Source organism: Oryx dammah, unplaced genomic scaffold (assembly GCF_014754425.2).
Source record: "Oryx dammah isolate SB20612 unplaced genomic scaffold, SCBI_Odam_1.1 HiC_scaffold_29, whole genome shotgun sequence".
Classification (NCBI taxonomy): domain Eukaryota; kingdom Metazoa; phylum Chordata; class Mammalia; order Artiodactyla; family Bovidae; genus Oryx; species Oryx dammah.
In genome coordinates this window covers 69,244,283-69,263,335 of record NW_024070213.1, presented here as the reverse complement: position 1 = coordinate 69,263,335, position 19,053 = coordinate 69,244,283, and the positions used below count along the sequence as shown (strand labels likewise).

Here is a 19,053-nt window from a genome sequence, read left to right as displayed (position 1 = left end):
ATAAATGACTATGTACCATCCTATCTTACTTTTTTGTCAAATGTTTTAGATTCCCGAGTAGATATGCGCAATTTGCTTTTGTGGAAGTTATGAAAAATAAACATTCAATTGAATCCAGAACTGAATTGAATTAAATTAACTGCTGGGGGATCATAGGATTTGTTTTTTTGTTTTTTTCTTATTTCAGTGTGACTTTTTATGGTGCTTGTATCTATCTACTTATCTATCCATTTGAGCACCATAAGAAGCTCTGAAGCTAAATGCCCACATTCAAGTCTCAGTTCAATCTATAAATATACAAGTGTAACTGCACTTCTTGTACCTCAGTTTCCTCCACTGTAAGATGAGACAGAATACATTATCTACTCAGAAGGTTACTGTGAGCATTTACCTGGGAAGTTTTTAAGAACATTGATGTTCAGACCTCACCCAGACCAATTAAATTAGAAATCTCTGAGGGTGAGACCCAGGATCAAAAAGTACCACTTTCTCGCTTAGACTCAGATCTGAGAAATGAGGGTGAATTGAAAATGTGACTTAGATAAGATATAAAGCCTACTTTTTCAAGGGAGAGAGTGGTCCTCATACTTAGAAGACAGTTCACTTGCCAGCTTTACTTAAAAAAAAAGAAACAAGAAACAGAAATTCATCAGATGGTTAGGTTCAAACCAATCTTCCTCCCTACTTGGTAGTAAATATGCCACCTCCTCCCTAAAACTCCTGTGGCTGATGAACAGGGTTAAAGGGCAGGTAGAAGAATGCTGAGGGAGGCTCACGTGGCAATCCCTCTGCTCTCACAGCTGCCTGATGGTGCCCCTCCACCTCTAATTTGTACAGGAGACAGCCCCCAGCAACGCACTCTAGCATCAGTGAGTTTCGGTACCATAGCACTCAAGACTTTACATTTCCCTTATGTAAAGCAAAGTAGAGCAGGATGACCTACTCTGGACTAGAATGTGCAGTTGCTCTAGTTCTGTGTACAAGAAGGTTCTGGCCGTGACCCTGGGTTTAAGTTCAAGTTTCTTGATTGAGGTGACAGATTAACTATATTTTTGCCTCCTCCTCAACACATGTTCATTTCCCGTTAGATCCGGCAATGATTCAGTCAGAAGAGAGTGAAAGGAACATCCTTAGAAATGAGGATAGGCCTATTTCTAGGAGACCTATAGAAGGAATTATTTTCTCGCATGTTCTCTCTCTGCCCTCGCACAGCCTGCCACTAAACTTCCTCTTCCTACTGCTGTTCTCCAACCTCCCTCCTCACATCCATCCAAGAGAGACGTTTCTGGGGTCTTTGTTGACCATGTTGGGATCTTTATCATTAGAGGTATGATGACTGAACAGTGAGCACACACAGAGAGTAAACGTCAGATCACGTGAAGTCACGTAATGAAATCTTCACTCAGTTCCCCACTGTATTGAGTCAATGAGAAGAATTTTTCCTACCAATGATTTTGTTTACTAGTGTTGAAGACCGACATTTAATAGGACTTGCTAAACTCCCCAAGACTGAGATATCATTAGAACTTGACAGAGACCTCATTGTGTTTGTCTGTTGCTTTTGTGATGGGTCAATTGGCCTTAGTTACTATATTTAGCACAACCAGGAGCCTTGGAAGTGTTTGCAAAGCAGAATGAGCAACATTTTGGGTTTTTAGGTGGGGTACACTGACCTGAGAGCAGCTGGTCTCCACCCTGTGCATCCCATAGGAAAAGTCATCTGTGAATGTCACCGCATCAGAATTGATCACGTCGTGGAATGAAGGCCAACCTGGGGCAGAGCACGCACAAGAACCGAAACAGAGAGAGATACAACCATGGGTTAGAATGCAATTCTAAAAGGAATACTAAGCATAGGAAGGAAATCTTTAGTATATGAATCATGCTTAACTTTTTCAACCTGAAAAAAGAAGGGCCAAAGACTGAAGGTTAAAGTATTTTGCAAAAATGCAACTATTTTTTAAGAATAACCTTTTCCTCATATCCAGATTATAGTTGCATTGAGATTTCTGTTCTGTGAGACTCTCTTAGAACACCCAGTAGTTTTGAGCACATCCCCAAACTTACAAAGCTCTCTCACCATTTCTGCTTCTTGTTCTTGTCTTCAGAGTCACTGGGCATAGTTTGGAACCACTATGAGTTTTACACTGTGATTTTTTTTTTTTCCAAAACACAATCCAACTGGTCTGGCTGTTAACTTTAACTATTCCATACTTCTTTAGAAACCATACTTTTTTAGCACTGAGTTTGGATAGTTAAGGCCTTCCCTGGTGACTCAGATGGTAAAGAATCTGCCTGCAACGCAGGAGACCTAGGTTTGATCCTTGGGTGAGGAAGATCCCCTGGAGAAGGGAATGACTTAACCACTCCAGTATTCTTGCCTGGAGAATTTCATGAACAGAAGAGCCTGGTGGGCTACAATCCATGGGGTCGCAAAGAGTCGGACACAACTGAGTGACTAACACTTGGATAGTTAAAATATATATTTTTAAAATTCTGTTGTTTCCATCTTAATGTAATTTCTTAGGAGAAGACTTTTGAGAGTCCCTTGGACAGCAAGAAGATCAAACCAGTCAATCCTAAAGGAAATCAATCCTGAATAATCATTGGAAGGACTGATGCTGAAGCTGAAGCTTTGAAGCCAATCCTTTGGCTACCTGATGCAAACAGCTAACTCATCGGAAAAGACCCTAATCCTGGGAAATACTGAGGGCAGTAGAAGAAGGGGCGACAGAGGATGAGATGGTTGGATGGCATTACCGACTCAACAGACATGAGTTTCAGCAAATTCCAGGAGGATACTGAAGGACAGGGAAGCCTGGCATCCTGCAGTCCATGGGTTCGAAAAGTCAGATGTGACTTAGCGACTGAACAACAGGAAGTTGTCTGGAAAGCACAAGTGCTGTCTATTGATGGGCAAGAGGCATGCTCACTTCATAGGACAGTCACAGAGCAGTATTCCTCAGGAATCTCCAGGTAGCACCTTTTCTCAAACAGCATCTTGTTCCAATTTTCATTTATTCTAGTGATTTTTAAAATATGCACACAGCTTTTAAAAACTCAGTGGTAAGTAGACTTTCAGATTGTACACATGTTTATGGGTATACCCAGGTTTTACGTTCAGTACTTATGGGCTTGTTTTTATATGTTTCCAGAAAATATGTCTGGAGTTACTGAGCTGAAGTTTGTATTCCTAAAATGATGAAAGAGGTGCAATGTTGCTGAATTGCTTGTGCAATTCTTTTTCAGAAGTGAAATTTTTCCTGTAGAAAGGAGGAAGCCCTTTAAAAGCAGAGTACTTTGTGTTAATACACCTATTGAAAGAAAACAGAATGCAAATTTCAACAATATGATTTCCAGTTTCAAACAAAACAAATTAGCTCAGACCAGGTTTTTATAATAAATTCCCTCAAGCTCCCCGCCCCACACTCCCCTCATGCAACAGTACAGCTTTCATAGTGCGAGATTTAACACCCGGAGTTTAAACACTTTCCAATTTTATTTTTTGGGGCTCCAAAATCACTGCAGATGGTGATTGCAGCCATGAAATTAAAAGACCCTTACTCCTTGGAAGAAAGGTTATGACCAACCTAGATAGCATATTGAAAAGAAGAGACATGACTTTGCCAACAAAGATCCATCTAGTCAAGGCTATGGTTTTTCCAGTGGTCATGTGTGGATGTGAGAGTTGGACTGTGAAGAAAACTGAGGGCCAAAGAATTGATGCTTTTGAACTGTGGTGTTGGAGAAGACTCCTGAGAGTCCCTTGAACTGCAAGGAGATCCAACCAGTCCATTCTAAAGGAGATTGGTCCTGGGAGTTCTTTGGAAGGAATGATGCTAAAGCTGAAATTCCAGTACTTTGGCCACCTCATGCAAAGAGTTGACTCATTGGAAAAGACTCTGATGCTGGGAGGGATTGGGGGCAAGAGGAAAAGGGGACGACAGAGGATGAAATGGCTGGATGGAATCACCGACTTGATGGATGTGAGTTTGAGTGAACTCCGGGAGATGGTGATGGACAGGGAGGCCTGGCGTGCTGCAATTCATGGGGTCGCAAAGAGTCAGACACGACTGAGCGACTGAACTGAATTCCTTGATTTTAATTCAAGATTGCTACAAATCACCAAGAAAACCTTAACTTAGTAGATATAGGCTAATAATCCACAAAACCCAATTATGCTAAGAAATATCAGTATCCTTAAGAAAACTCATTTCTCCCCATTTTCTAAATTCCAGAGAGACTCTCAACATATTCTGGGCTACACTATTTGGTTTTTGATGATTACTTGACACATTTCAATGCTCTTCTTTGTTTAACGACAGAAGCACCAATCAGTTCAGTTTAGTCGCTCAGTCATGTCCGACTCTTTGCGACCCCATGTCTGCAGCATGCCAGGCTACCAATACTAAAGAGAAACTTAGTGGTGATGTTTTAAAGTGAAAGTGAAGTCGTGTCCAACTCTTTGCAACCCTATGGACTGTAGCCCACCAGGCTCCTCCGTCCATGGGATTTTCCAGGCAAGAATACTGGAGTGGGTTGCCATTTCCTTCTCCAGGGGATCTTCCCAACCCAAGGATCGAACTCGGATCTCCTGCATTGCAGGCAGACTCAACCATCTTAACCACCAGGGAATCCCAATGTTTTAAGACATTGAAAATTAATTTATCTATGAAAAGAAAGAGAACATTTTGGTTTTTGTTGAAAACCTTCCATGTCTTGTTTGATTACAGTTTATAGCAAATAGTATTATGAGGAGACATATTTGATTCAGCAGTAAACAGGTAAAGACTGAGGAGGTTTTTTTTTTTTTTTTTTTTTAAAAATTTACCATAAAGCTACCACCCTCCACCCCCCACATTTTCCTATTTCTAGAATTTAAAATAGATCCATTGTGTATACATATCTTATTCTGCTCATCACACTAGATTTGTGATTTGTTTTCATGCTTTCTCCCTGTTTAGGTGGTGAGCATTTTGAAGGGAATTGACTTCAGTATATTCAGAGCTTCCCGTGATATACAGTACAGAGGTACAGTTGAGATGTTTATTAAACTGATTTTCAACTTGGCTCATAGAAGAAAGTGGAATGGATATTTATAGTACATCATAGAGTCCATAAGAGGAGAGAACATAATCATATTCCTTTACAAAACCAGATTAAGGAATATCAGTTCTAATTTCTCACTGGACTCTCCAATTTGGCTCAATTTCTATAATTAAGCATCTCTATCCAGGTGAAATATCCTTATTGTTTATTCAAGGTGGTAAAAACACATAACGATCATCTAGGTTACTCACTTTACTGGGTTGTGCAGGAAGAGGGTTGGGGAGCAGAAGGAATAGTTATTTGTCAGCCTTACTCAGGCAGGAAGTGGCAAAGCCAAAACTAGAATCTGTCTTAATCTACAGCTGATTTAGTCTAGGTGCTCTACTTATGTTCCACTCTCTTCCTCAGTGAAAGGCTTGAGAGGTCAATCCTTTACACACTCTAGCAGGAAGGAAGTTGTAGGTTTTAAGAATTATGTTTACTGCTAGTCTGGATTAGTTGATAGATACACTGTTGCACTTAAGAGCTGCTAGGTGGAAGGGGATAGTAAACGGGTACCCTAGACAATACCAGTTCCCGCACCTTCTAAAGACCAAACTGTTTAAAGGGAAAGTCCAAGAGTAAGGATGTAAATGATGTCATGTAGTTTGGGATATAGGCAAGATTTTTATTCATTTATCTAAAACAGCCAGGAAGACTTAAAAACTCACCTTTAGGCAATAATATTGAGAAAATGATATGCTTTATTTGGGGTTTCTTCATTCTAATTTTTCTCTAATAATTGTGAATCACTGCCTACTAAAGATTTTGGGGAGGGGAGAGAACTGCTTTCAGATGAGCTATGAAACCATACAGCTATACATTTTGCTTCCATGAATTAAATATTTATAGACTTTTCCGAAAGACTATTTAAGAGTTGAGCAGGGTAATCTGGAGTGACATGGAGTACAGGTTCTCAAAAGACTTCAATGTTTCTAGGAACACTGTTGACACTTGAATAGTTTTTGTTATTTACCATGGTGCTCTCTAAACATTGGAAGAGACACTAAGCATCCCCAAATTCACAGAGTCCCTTTGCACTGTAGAAGAATTATAGCTTTCAAGCAGGAATATTGGACATGTCACCCACATCTTAATTGGTGGAGACTGACAAATAGAGCCACGTTGAAGTCTATAACTGTATATGATGGAACATATTTCAAAAGAGAATCATTGGTCAACTTCATCGGTAAGGTGAACAAAAGAGTACATTGAGCCCTTTTGCTGCCATCTCTCAGAACAAGCAAGCTCTATAGAAAGAGAATCCATCAGAAAGGTAAGTCCTATTGACAATCAAACTAAGAAGGACCTTCACCCAAGAATAAATCGTCTTGTGGCAGAGAAGCCCAGTGCTGACAGCACTTTGAAAGCAGAATCCCCTCATCATGTGAAAGTATTTAAAGGAGGAACTCTTCACTGCTGTAAAAATCCTCAAAGGAAACCCTGCCCCCACTCCTAATAATAAGGAAAGTGCTTCAAAGGGTGATAGGCAAAGACTGAAGCAATCTGGGTCTTGTTGAGAAAATTATCTTGAGCAAAAGAGGGGGGGATGTGTTTTTGTCAGTTTTGACATTAAAGACAGATCATCCATCCTCCTTTCTCTAGGATTTCCCTTTTGGTCTTCTCATCTAACAAAACAGTATTTGTTTTGGATGCATTCCATATACTTTTTAAAAGAAAAGTCATGTGAAAACCTGTATAAACAGAGTTGACTCACCCTATCCCCAGTACATTCTTTTGTTTCTATTCAAAGAGTTTGGATATGGGCTGATTATCATTTTATTTCCAAGACCATAAACTGTACCTTTTAGATATTAGCCTATTAATATCAAGAACAACTTATATTCAATAAATAATTCTTCTTTCTAAGAATTCTCCTTTCTCAATAGCAAGTAACTACAAGTACTACACTTTATACCGACAAATTGGAATATGGCAGTTCTGCTTCGATTTTATCCAGACATCAGGCCAAATTAATCTGCAGACATAACTTGGTGTCTGTGGTATATGCTGGTATAATGTGATGCAAATCCAGGATATGTTCATTTACATCTCGAATGTAAGAGTAAGTGGTCTAGTTTATTAACAGTAGGTCGTTGGTGCTTGCTACCACCTACACTAAAATGGATTTTTTTTAGATTGCAGTAGGAAGAATGATTCCTGCTGACTCGAAATATAACCTAACAAAGCTGCTTTAAGTCTACTTGAACCTGGAATTTTATAGTGATACAGCTCTCCAAAAGTAGTGTACTGTTCACAGATTTAAAATGTTTCATTCCAACTGCCCCCTGAGAAAACTTCCTTAGCTCTCTCTTCCAACCTTTTCCTCCTTCCTCTCAAATATCTTCAAAACAAGTTGTTAAAACTAGCAACAGATTATAAACAAGCTGAAGCCAATTCCATCTGTACCATGTCTAGAAAAAGTGGCCCTCATTCCTTTACTCTTAATTTAACAAGGATGGCTATACAGCTTCCTCTTCCCCTACCCCCTCCCTCAACCCCCAGATAAGATTAGAAACCTCAGTAAATTAGCTACATGACCCATCAGTAGAACACAGCAGAAACTACCCATGACCAAGGATACATTGAACTGAAATATAATGACAAGTATTTTGTTATCTTCAAATGCAAAAATAAGGCCACTTGGGCTTGAGTGATGGTTGAATAATGATGATATATATTTGAGCATGGTTTTGGTGAGACAAGTTGGAGATCTGCAGATATAATTTTCTGCGGATAGCAATTCTCACAGCTCTATAATTCTAGGACCGTATTTCAAAATTTGTAGCTTTTAGTTTCTCTGAAACCAGAAACTATTAACCTCACTGACCAATATATACCTTATTAGCTATCTCAACCCAAATAATAAAACTCTCTATGGAGACCTCCTAATAACAAAAATTGTTTGAAGCTTAGAGCTCTGATTCTTGCCCAGTTATTCACTTCAGTTGATACTTCAGGTATAACCTGAATAACATTTTTAAAAGGATGATTCTCTATTCCAAAAGTTTAATCAACCAAATACATGCATGTGGCAGAAGACCAAACAGTGCAAGATGACTCAGTGAAATGTTCCCTTCCAATTCTCCCCACCTGTAGACAATCATGTTTAACAGGCTTTCTATTTATTTCTACAAAATATGCATATGCTATCTGATCCCTTCATTTTAAATCTGTGCTGTCCAATACAGTAGTAGCCAGGAACATGTCACAAGTCAAATTACAATTAATTACAATTAAATAAAATTTAAATTTGTTTCTTTGTCGCACTAACCACAGTTCAAGTTCTCAACAGTCACATGTAGTTAATGGTGATGACACTGGACAACACAGATACAGATATAGAATAGTTCTACCATTATTTTCCACAAATAGAAAACATTTCACCATTGAACAGTGCTGTTTATGAACTATAAATTGATTCTTTCTTGTGAATTATGATTTAGTATTCATATTTACACTATCTCCCCTTCCTTCCCCCTTCTAATTTTTACAGTTACATTCCTTTTATTGATAATTCTTTTAAAACCTTGTCTGGTAATGTCTGTTTCTTGAACTAGAATGTAAGTTGAATAAAGGCAGGGAGTTTGTTCACCTCTGTGTTGCTAATTGGGCTTCCCAGCTGGCGCTAGTGGTAAAGAACCTGCCTGCCAGCGCAGGAGACCCGGGTTTGATCCCTGTGTCGAGAAGATCCCCTGGAGAAGGGCACAGAAGCCTACTTCTAGTATTCTTGCCTGGACAATCCCATGGACAGAGGAGCCTGGTGGGCTACAGTCCAGAGGGCCCCAAGAGTCGCACACAACTGAAGCGACTTAGCACGTACTGCCAGTTACTTAAAATAGTGCCTTCAACATAAGAATGTTATTTAAAACTATGTAACGATGGAATGAATGCATGACTATCCTATAACTTAATACTGTTTGGCTCTCCTTAGTGCTCTGATCCTCCCTCCATCTACTCTTTCCTGCCTTTCTAGTGCCTAATCTTAATTAAGTCTTCCATGTTTTTATAGATTAATCCTAAGAGTTGAAAATGAGCAAGCAGCCTGTATATTATCATGACTATACATGTATTGCTTATTGCAGAGCTGAAGTGTTCTGGGATTATCTTTCCTTCTAGATGGTCCAGTTGTCATAATCTCAGAATGCTTAAAATCAAACATTTTCCTGTTTTTACATTGCATCACATGTTAAAAGGCATGTCACGTTTTCTACTGTCTTTTAGACTGTGATTTTCATTATACAATTGTACAAAATTTTTCTGTAATTCAGTATTTCAATTTTTGAGCTTTTAATTACAAATATTTAAAACACATGCAAAAGTTTACAGAATATAATAGGCATCCACGATTTAACAGATATCCAGATCTGACAGATAATAATTTAAAAAAATATTTGCTTCAACTTTTATCTTTTTCTAATAGAATGAAATGTTACAATTATAGCCAGATCTGCCTCCAACCTTCTTCCCTATTCCTATACATCCTGGTACTACAAAGATAATCATTTATGTACCATTCCCAACACATGTGGAGAAGGAAACGGCAACCCACTGCAGTGTTCTTGCCTGGAGAATTCCATGGACAGAGGGGCCTGGCAGGTACAGCCCATGGGGTTGCAAAGAGCTGGACACGACTGAGCCACTGAGCCACCCCCCAACACGTGTTCTGATTCATTTTCTGCAGTGTAATATCCATAAACAATATATACTGTTCTAAGTGTTTAATGATTTATATAAATGACATCAAATCATGGGTACCTTCTGATGGATTATTTTTTCACATTATTCCTGGCCTCCAGTTATTCTGTTTGTTTTTACATTTTGTGTGTGTGTTTTTTTTAACAGCATCATCTTATCTTTATATATGAAGTATTTCAAATACCCCTGATAATATAAATCAGTGGGTTGTTTTATTTTAGCTTTTCTATTATTCTCTAAAATGTGTCTGCTTTCTCTAGGGTAATTGTTCTCTCTATCTTGGATTTTGTCTTTCATGCTCTTGGTTTTCTTGGTATATCAATGGTGATCTTTGGCCATTTCTCTATAAGAATGGAGGTCTGGGTCAGTTATCTTCTGCAGCTATACTATGCAAGGTCCTCTGCTTTCAGGTACAGTACAGGTTTGTTTCCTTACTAGTCTTAACTCTGAATAGAAAAGCTGACTGAGAGCTCTGTGAACACAGCTGATGCCCAAGAATTTGTTAGTCCTGACTAAGGTCCGTCTAGTCAAGGCTCTGGTTTTTCCTGTAGTCATGTATGGATGTGAGAGTTGGACTGTGAAGAAAGCTGAGCACCGAAGAATTGATGCTTTTGAAGTGTGGTGTTGGAGAAGACTCTTGAGAGTCCCTTGGACTGCAAGGAGATCCAACCAGTCCATCCTAAAGGAGATCAGCCCTGGGATTTCTTTGGAAGGAATGATGCTAAAGCTGAAGCTCCAGTACTTTGGCCACCTCATGCGAAGAGTTGACTCATTGGAAAAGACTCTGATGCTGGGAGGGATTGGGGGCAGGAGGAGAAGGAGACGACCGAGGATGAGATGGTTGGATGGCATCACGGACTCGATGGACATGAGTCTGAGTGAACTCCGGGAGTTGGTGATGGACAGGGAGGCCAGGGGTGCTGCGATTCATGGGGTCGCAAAGAGTTGGACACGACTGAGCGACTGAACTGAACTGAACTGAACTGAGGGTTCATTTTGGAGCACAGCACCTCAACAGCAGCACCAATTCTCCCAGACAGGCTGTTTAATATCTGAAGAGAGGACTCTTCCAGGTTTCTTCTTTTTCCATGTGACTAACTGATGATCTGTCAGTCTAAATATGAAAGTGAGGAAGATGTGAAGCTGGTCTAGCTGTTCTTTAGACTTTCAATTCAACACCTTGTTGTCAGTCCCATTTGCCTCTTGATAATTCTGCTGGGCATCTCAAAACAACTCTAGCACATATTCTGGGTTGTATCTTTCTTTCCTCAACCATACCCATTAATGCATTTCCTCCCCTTTTTTTTCCCCTTGGGAAAATTGGTTATAATTTCTTGTCTGCTCAAGATCCCGTTACTCTCCCCCCAATCTAACTCTCTTTGCAACAGGTTTCTTTTCCTATTTAACTTCTCCTCCCTCTTCTCTTCCTCTTTCTTCTGTTTTTTAAAATTGTCACTTTAAAGAGGTTTCTTGGGAGACAGGAAAACAAACTTGTATGTTCAGTCTATCATCATGAACAAGAGGCTGAGATTCTTTTTAATAAACAAAATCACTGCAGATGATGACTGCAGCCGTGTAATTAAAAGATGCCTGCTCCTTGGAAGAAAAGCTATGACCAACCTAGACAACATATTAAAAAGCAGAGACATCATTTTGCCAACAAAGGTCCATATAGTCAGAGCAATGGTTTTTCCAGTAGTCACGTATAGATGTGAGAGTTGGACCATAAAGAAGAATTGATGCTTTCAAACTGTGGTGCTGGAGAAGACTCTTGAGAGTCCCTTGGACAGCAAGGGGATCAAACCATTCAATCCTAAAGGAAATCAACATTGAATATTCACTGGAAGGATTGAAGCTGAAGCTCCAATCCTTTGGCTCCCTGATGTGAAGAGCTGAACCATTGGAAAAGGCCCCGATGCTGGGAAGGATTGAGGGTAGAAGTGGGTGACAGAGGATGAGATGGTTGGATGGCACCACTGACCCAATGGACATGAGTTTCAGCAAACTCCGAGAGATACTGAAGGACAGGTAAACCTGGCATGGTACAGTCCGAGGGGTAGGAAAGAGTCAGACATGACTTAGCGACTGAATAACAAATGTTCAGTCTATCATCAAGAAGCTGAGATTCTTTTTAATAGACTGCAGATTTTAGTGTCTTGATCTAGTAGTTTATGGAAAGAAGCAACAGATTTCAGGCATTATAATTTTTTCCACTAATCACAATTATATTATTTTTTACCTTACTGATAAAAAAAAATACCAAAATTAATGTAAGGTTTAGCAGCTTTAACTGGTTCAGATTTGATTCTGGCTAAAACGTGATTATGGGCTAACTAGATGACATTAGCACTTACTTCATGACCTCTGCAGTGCCCTCTGGGTTTAGAATCAGGCAGGCAGGCAGGATAGTCTCCTCCCTGATCAGTTCGGTGGAAAGAAATTTCTTAGACTACTTTTCAACTTCATATTTGCTTAATGTGGTTTGAGAATTTCTTGTGTTTTGGCCCTCCTGCCATAGCGAATATAAGGACAAGCATCCCCCATATGCTGATGACATGATTTCATTATTGTAAACAAGCAATAGTCTCAAGAGGCAAATTCTCAAGTGGCAAACTCTCAAGTAAATGGTTTTAATAGTAAGTATGACAAAAATAAAACCATCGGTTTTGGCAAACATTTTCCCTATGCTTCATTCAGCTTTAATGAGTGGTACCTCAAGCAAAAATGATACTTAAAGCAAAGAGTTTATATATATAAAATTAGAGTCAATCTATAGATACTAAAAATCAATGAAGATAATGATAAATGAAAGTGAAAATATTAGCCACTTAGTCGTGTCTGACTCATTGTGACCCCAGGGACTGTAGCCCGCCACGCTTCTCTGTCCATGGGGTTCTCCAGGCAAGAACACTAGAGTGGGTAACCATTTCCTTCTCCAGGGGATCTTCCTAACCTAGGTCTTCAGCATTGTTAGCAGATTCTTTACCGTCTGAGCCACCAGGGAAGCCCATGAATATAAATAATGTTAGTAAAATATAAATACAATGTACTATAGCTCAGCTGGTAAAGAACCCACCTGCCAATGCAGGAGACACAAGAGACATGAGTTTGATCCCTGGGTCAGGAAGATCCCCTGGAGAAGGAAATGGCAACCTACACCAGTATTCTTGCCTGGAAAATTCCATGGACAGAGGAGGCTGGCAGGCTATAGTCCACGGGGTCACAAAGAGTCAGACATGATTGAGTGTGCATGCACATATGCACACAAAGTACTGTTCAAACATGAATTCTATTTTGGTTACTAGTTACCTTGCTTTTCTGTCTCGTTGTCAAGTAACCCAATAGCTCTAAATGGCAGTGGCACTGTTGCTGGGACATTTTGAATGGCACGATGATGGGGAATCACATAAAGACTACATGATCAGATTTGTGTTTTAGGAAGATGGCTCTGGAAGCAGTCTGGAGGGTGAGGGATAAAAGGGAAGATGAAAGCAGGTCTACCAGATGAAGACTATGTACAGGAATAGAAGTTCTAAATGAAGACAATTGCAATGGGACTGGGGATCAGGAGAGCAATTATAGAGAGACTGAGAGCACAGTTCCAATTGTGGTGACTGGGATGCCTGTTGGGGAGTGAAGGAGAAGGGCAGGGTCAGATTATGATTAGATTTCCAGCTTGTATGACCAGTTGGATCATGCCCATCATGCATGTTTTCGGGGAAAATAACAAAATCAGTCTAGTGTGAAACTACCTAGGAGGCAGAGAAATATGTGGGCTCAGCAGTGAGACCCTGGCTAAAGATACAGATGTGAAAGTCTGCAGAGCGCAGAAGACAGTAAGACTAGAATGAGGTTTGGAAGAAGGAGAATAGGGTGGCAGTGGAGAATCATACAGGTATTTAAATGGTGAGCTGAAAAATGAGTCAGCAAAGGAAAACAGAAGAGGGTGTTCCAGAAAATAGGAGGAGGACAAGGGTACCAAGACAAAGTTAGACAATAAAGTGAAAACTGTTCAAGGCTGGAGGGCAGACCGTAGTGACAGAATCTACAGAAAGGACCAGTCAAGTAAAATCTGAGAGGAGATTGCTGAATTCAGTAATTAGGAGATCTGAGGAACTTTAGGAAGATACATTTCAATGTGATGATGACAGAAGCTGACCTCCGTTGGGTTGAACAGCATATGTGAAGTGGAGAAAATGAACAAAGACTGCTCTTTACAAAGCCTGGCAGGGAAGGAAGAAGGTGAGCCAGGTTGATGGCTAGTGGAGAGCATAATGACATTTGTGCTAAAATATCTTGGGGCCCCTCCTACTGATTCCACCTTTCTGTTTTTCTAAGGTGTTTAATATCTTACACTATTACTTTTTTTATGGAGTTTTTACAATAAAATAAGTGATATGAAAAATATTTAGACATGCTAAAAAATCTTAAGCGGTACTCAACTGCTCCTTAGCTTTTTGAACAGAAGTTGTATTTGAAGAAAGGCTAAAAGACTAAAATAGAATTCCATCCCCAGAATTGTTTTATATTTAGTTTATTTTTCAAGTTGTCTGTTGTTTTGCTCCTAATATCTTTTGGTCTGCCAAGCTGAAAATTACAAGTTTGAGTTTTAAATGACTATGTCAATCTGTCCTGCTTTTCTGGCACAGTAGTAGGTACTCACTAAATATGGATGAATAAATGAAGCCAGAGCTTTAATTCTAGGTCAAGATTCACTGTCAAAGATGTTCAGAGCACCCAGTACTTTTTCTTCAAAGCATGTATCATGGTTTGTGACTATTGATTTTTGAGTGGGTAATTTTTGATTACTGTTTACTTCTTCTACTAAGCTCCATGTGAATATGACTGCTTTCTTTACTATTATATCCTCAATGCATAGCTCATAGAAATATCTGTTGAATGAATTAATTAACAAAGAAAATATCAGCACAAATTCATTATTTAACAACAAAATTGGACTGAATTAAAGGATTATCACTTAGTGTGGACCTGCCTATCACTATGCTAATCAGGAAAAAAAAAAGATGAAGAGTTTCTACTATTTTGTTTTAGGCAATTTTTTACAAATATCAAACTTAACATAATATGATAATTTTCCTGCTATCAATAGTGCATGTCCTCAAACTGATTACTAATAATCTCATATGTAGAAGCCACATAGCCTTGTCACCTGTAAGGATTTCAGGCATTGGCATCTGTGAAAGGACAACATGACTAAAAACTGTCAAGAACACTGAGGTGTCCTTTGGGCAGCATGAACATCTGGTATCTATTCTCTTTGGAGATTAATAATGTAGCTGTAATGCAGCAGCCTTTGCTAATTCCTTTGAGCCCCACACAGCATTTTTAAATGGTTCCAAGCACACAAGATCTCTAATTGGTATGGATTTCATCCACAGTTTCCTTACAGTCACAAAACATCTCAGAAACTCCTAAGCAGGAATTGACAGAGGAAAGCTTCCCTGTGCCCCTTTGTGAAGGCAGCTAATAATAACTTTTTTCAGGTTCAATAAAATTACTAAGCTCAAACTGTTTCAACCAAAAAACCGAGGAGAGGGACTTTTATTTTCCCTGGCCTGAACACTGTCTCTTGCTACTTTAAATCACAGTTAATGTTTTAAAAAATATATCTTACACATAAGTCAGTCATAGACCTTTAGCATCAAAGGCTCTGAGCAACATGGCATGTAGCGGCCTGACCTTTAGCCATAATTTCTAAGTGCCATTAAAAAATGTCTCTCAAACTAGTTTTAAATTTAGTGTTGACCTAGTAACCTTGATCCCCAAACATTCAACTTTAGATGATTATTTTATTTTGTTCCAAAAGCTCTTCAGTCCAGTGAAGGCATCCATTAGGAAGCTTCACAAAGAGTTTCGAGTTTGCTTAGAATTTATTAGCTACATCGAACAGGAAGATGGTGATTTGGGTTGCTTGCTGAGTGAAGATTATTTACTGTGCTTAACTGACCTTAAGAATTCCAGGAGGGATACAGAATGGGGAAATTCAAAGAAATACAGATTCTATTCTCAGTGACAGGCAATCCAGACTAACAGTGAAATAATGTTCCATTCAACTGCAGTACTGAATTGGGTCTATTCACTATATAGCATCTTTGGGGACTGTCAGACTATCACTTACATTCTTCAGTTGGGTACCTATCCAAAATTTTAGACTATTTCCTCTAAATATATGTGCCTGATAAAAATGTAAGATTACTTCTAAGAGGAAGTTAGGTCTTGAACTTATTTTTCTTTTCTAACTTTTCTCCTGATGTTTTTCTCTAACTAAACTCTCTCTAAGCTTCTGAATAGGCTTTAGATCTTTATTCTATTATTACCTTTAGTAACAACAATATGAAATAAAATATTTCCTTGTTTTCATAAATCTATGATCCTTTGCTGCTCTATATCACCTTTTTATGACATGTCAAAACTCAGTTCACCTACCACAATTTAAATTTCTGACAATCCATCTTGAAAGAATATTTTGAAAAAGAACAGATTGCTCAGAAAAGCTATTAAAGACAAATAATCCAGAACAAAATGATTACTTAGAGTTGTTTATATGACAAAAGATGTTTTTTCTTTTGTAGCAGACACATAGCAAAATTGAAGCAATTTATCAAGCACTGTATATTCCCTAATATATTAAAATTTTAAAATAAATAGCATCAAAAAGACAGGAAGCAAAATACATCAAATCAAGACATACTTTGATAACTATTCATTCTTTTATAAATCCTTTAAGGAAATCTTTTGCCAATACCAAATCCCCATTACCTAGCTTTTCCTTTTCTTATATTTAATCATGTTCCAAAAAATGATATAACTTACTGTTTATAATAGGTTTTGTTATGTTTTTTTTTTCTTGTCTGTATTCAGCCAGCTAGAATGTAAGCTCCCTATGTGTAAAGTTAACTGTTTTGTTCCCAATGCATTCAAAGCTCCTAGAAGGATGCCTGAGATTTAATAAGTTTTGGTTTAATGAACTTTCTATATATATTCTTGTTACTCTGAAAATCTTAGATCTAAAAATAATTCTTGTTTTGGTTTTAAAACACACAGCCACTGAAGTCTTTGTTATAGAATTAGTTATAGGGCTTCCCCAATAGCTCAGCAGGTAAAGAATCTGCCTGCAATGCAGGAGACACAGGTTCAATCCCCGGGTTAGGAAAATCCTCTAGGGGAGGAAATGGCTACCCACTCTTGCCTGAAAAATCCCATGGACAGGGGAACCTGGTGGGCAACAGTCCAAAGAGTCACAAAGAGTCAAACACTACTGAGTACACACACAATACAAATACATAGAAGCTCTAGGTCACTTGATCTGAGCCACAGTCAGCTCCCGGTCTTGTTTTTGCTGACTGTATAAAGCTTCTCCATCTTCGGCTGCAAAGAATATAATCAATCTGATTTTGGTACTGACCATCTGGTGATGTCCATGTGTAGAGTTGTCTCTTGTGTTATTGGAAAAGGGTGTTTGCTATGACCAGTGCATTTTCTTGGCAAAACTCTTGTTAGCCTCATTTTGTACTCCAAGGCCAAACTTGCCTGTTACTCCAGGTATCTCTTAACTTCCTACTTTTGCATTCCAGTCCCCTATAATGAAAAGGACATTTGTTTTTGGTGTTCTAGGTCTTTAGGTCATCATAAAACCGTTCAACTCCAGCTTCTTTGGCATTTAGCGTTTGGGGCATAGACTTGGATTACTGTGATACTGAATGGTTTGCCTTGGAAACGAACAGAGATCATTCTGTCATTTTTGAGATTGCACCCAAGTACTGCATTTGGGACTCTTTTGTTGACTAAGAGGGCTACTCCATTTCTTCTAAGGAATTCTTGCCCACAGTAGTAGATATCATGGTCATCTGAATTAAATTTGCCCATTCCAGTCCATTTTAGTTCGCTGAGTCCTAAAATGTCGATGTTCACTGTTGCCATCTCCTGTTTGACCACTTCCAATTTACCTTGACTCAGGGACCTAACATTCCAGGTTCCTATGCAATAATATTCTTTACAACATTGGACTTTACTTTCATCACCAGTCACATCCACAACTGGGCATTGTTTCACTTTGGCTCCATCTCTTCATTCTTTCTGGAGTTACATCTCCACTCTTCTCCAGTAGCATATTGGGCACCTACTGACCTGAGGAGTTCATCTTTCAGTGTCATATCATTTTGCCTTTTCATACTGTTACTGTTCATAGGGTTCTCAAGCTAACAGTACTGAAGTAGTTTGCCGTTCCCTTCTCCAGTGGACCATGTTTTTATTCAGAACTCTCCACCATGACCCATCAATCTTGGGTGGCCCTATATGCCATGGTTCATAGTTTCATTGAGTTCATTCATTCTCCTTATTGCAAAATTCAGACTTAAATTGAAGACAGTATGGAAAACCACCAGACCATTCAGGTATGACCTAAATCAAATCCTTTATGATTCTACAGTGGAAGTGACAAATAGATTCAAGACATTAGATCTGATAGACAGAGTGCCTGAAGAACTATCAACAGAAGTTCATGACGTTGTATAGGAGGCAGAGATCAAGACCTTCCTCAAGAAAAACAAATGCAAAAAGGCAAAATGGTTGTCTGAGGAGGGCTTACAAATAGCTGTGAAAAGAAGAGAAGTGAAAGGCAAAGGAGAAAAGGAAAGATTTACCCATCTGAATGCAGTTCTGAAGAATAGCAAAGAGAGATAAGAAAGCCTTCCTCAGCAAAGTAGAGGAAAACAAGAAATGAGAAAGACTATAGATCTCTTCAAGAAAATTAGAGATACCAAGGGAAAATTTCATGCAAAGATGGGCCCAATAAAGGACAGAAACAGTACTGACCTAATAGAGGTAGAAGATATTAAGAAGAGCCAAGAATACACGGAAGAACTATGCAAAAAAGACCTTAATGACCCAGATCACACAATGGTGTGATCACTCACCTAGAGCCAGACATCCTAGAATGTGAAGTCAAGTAGGCCTTAGGAAGCATCACTACAAACAAACCTAGTCGAGGTGATGGAATTCCAGCTGAGCTATTTCAAATCCTAAAAGATGATGCTGTGAAAGTGCTGCACTCAATATGCCAGCAAATTTTGGAAAACTCGGCAGTGGCCACAGGACTGGAAAAGGTCCATTTTCATTCCAATCCCAAAGAAAGGCAGTGCCAAAGAATGTTCAAACTACCACACAGTTGCACTCATCTCATATGCTAGTAACATAATGCTCAAAATTCTTCAAGCCAGGCTTCAACAGTTTGTGAATTGAGAACTT

The 19,053-nt window shown here is 38.9% G+C and overlaps 1 protein-coding gene across 2 annotated transcripts in view; it reads right to left on the bottom strand.

Annotated features, from left to right (window-relative positions):
* Positions 1–19,053, bottom strand: part of MSRB3 (methionine sulfoxide reductase B3) — a 183,311-nt gene that overhangs the window by 11,349 nt on the left and 152,909 nt on the right. For both annotated transcript variants that reach the window (XM_040233387.1, XM_040233388.1), the window contains exon 6: positions 1,674–1,771. In XM_040233387.1, coding sequence (XP_040089321.1) covers positions 1,674–1,771 — 98 coding nt within the window. The remainder of the gene's footprint in view (positions 1–1,673; positions 1,772–19,053) is intronic.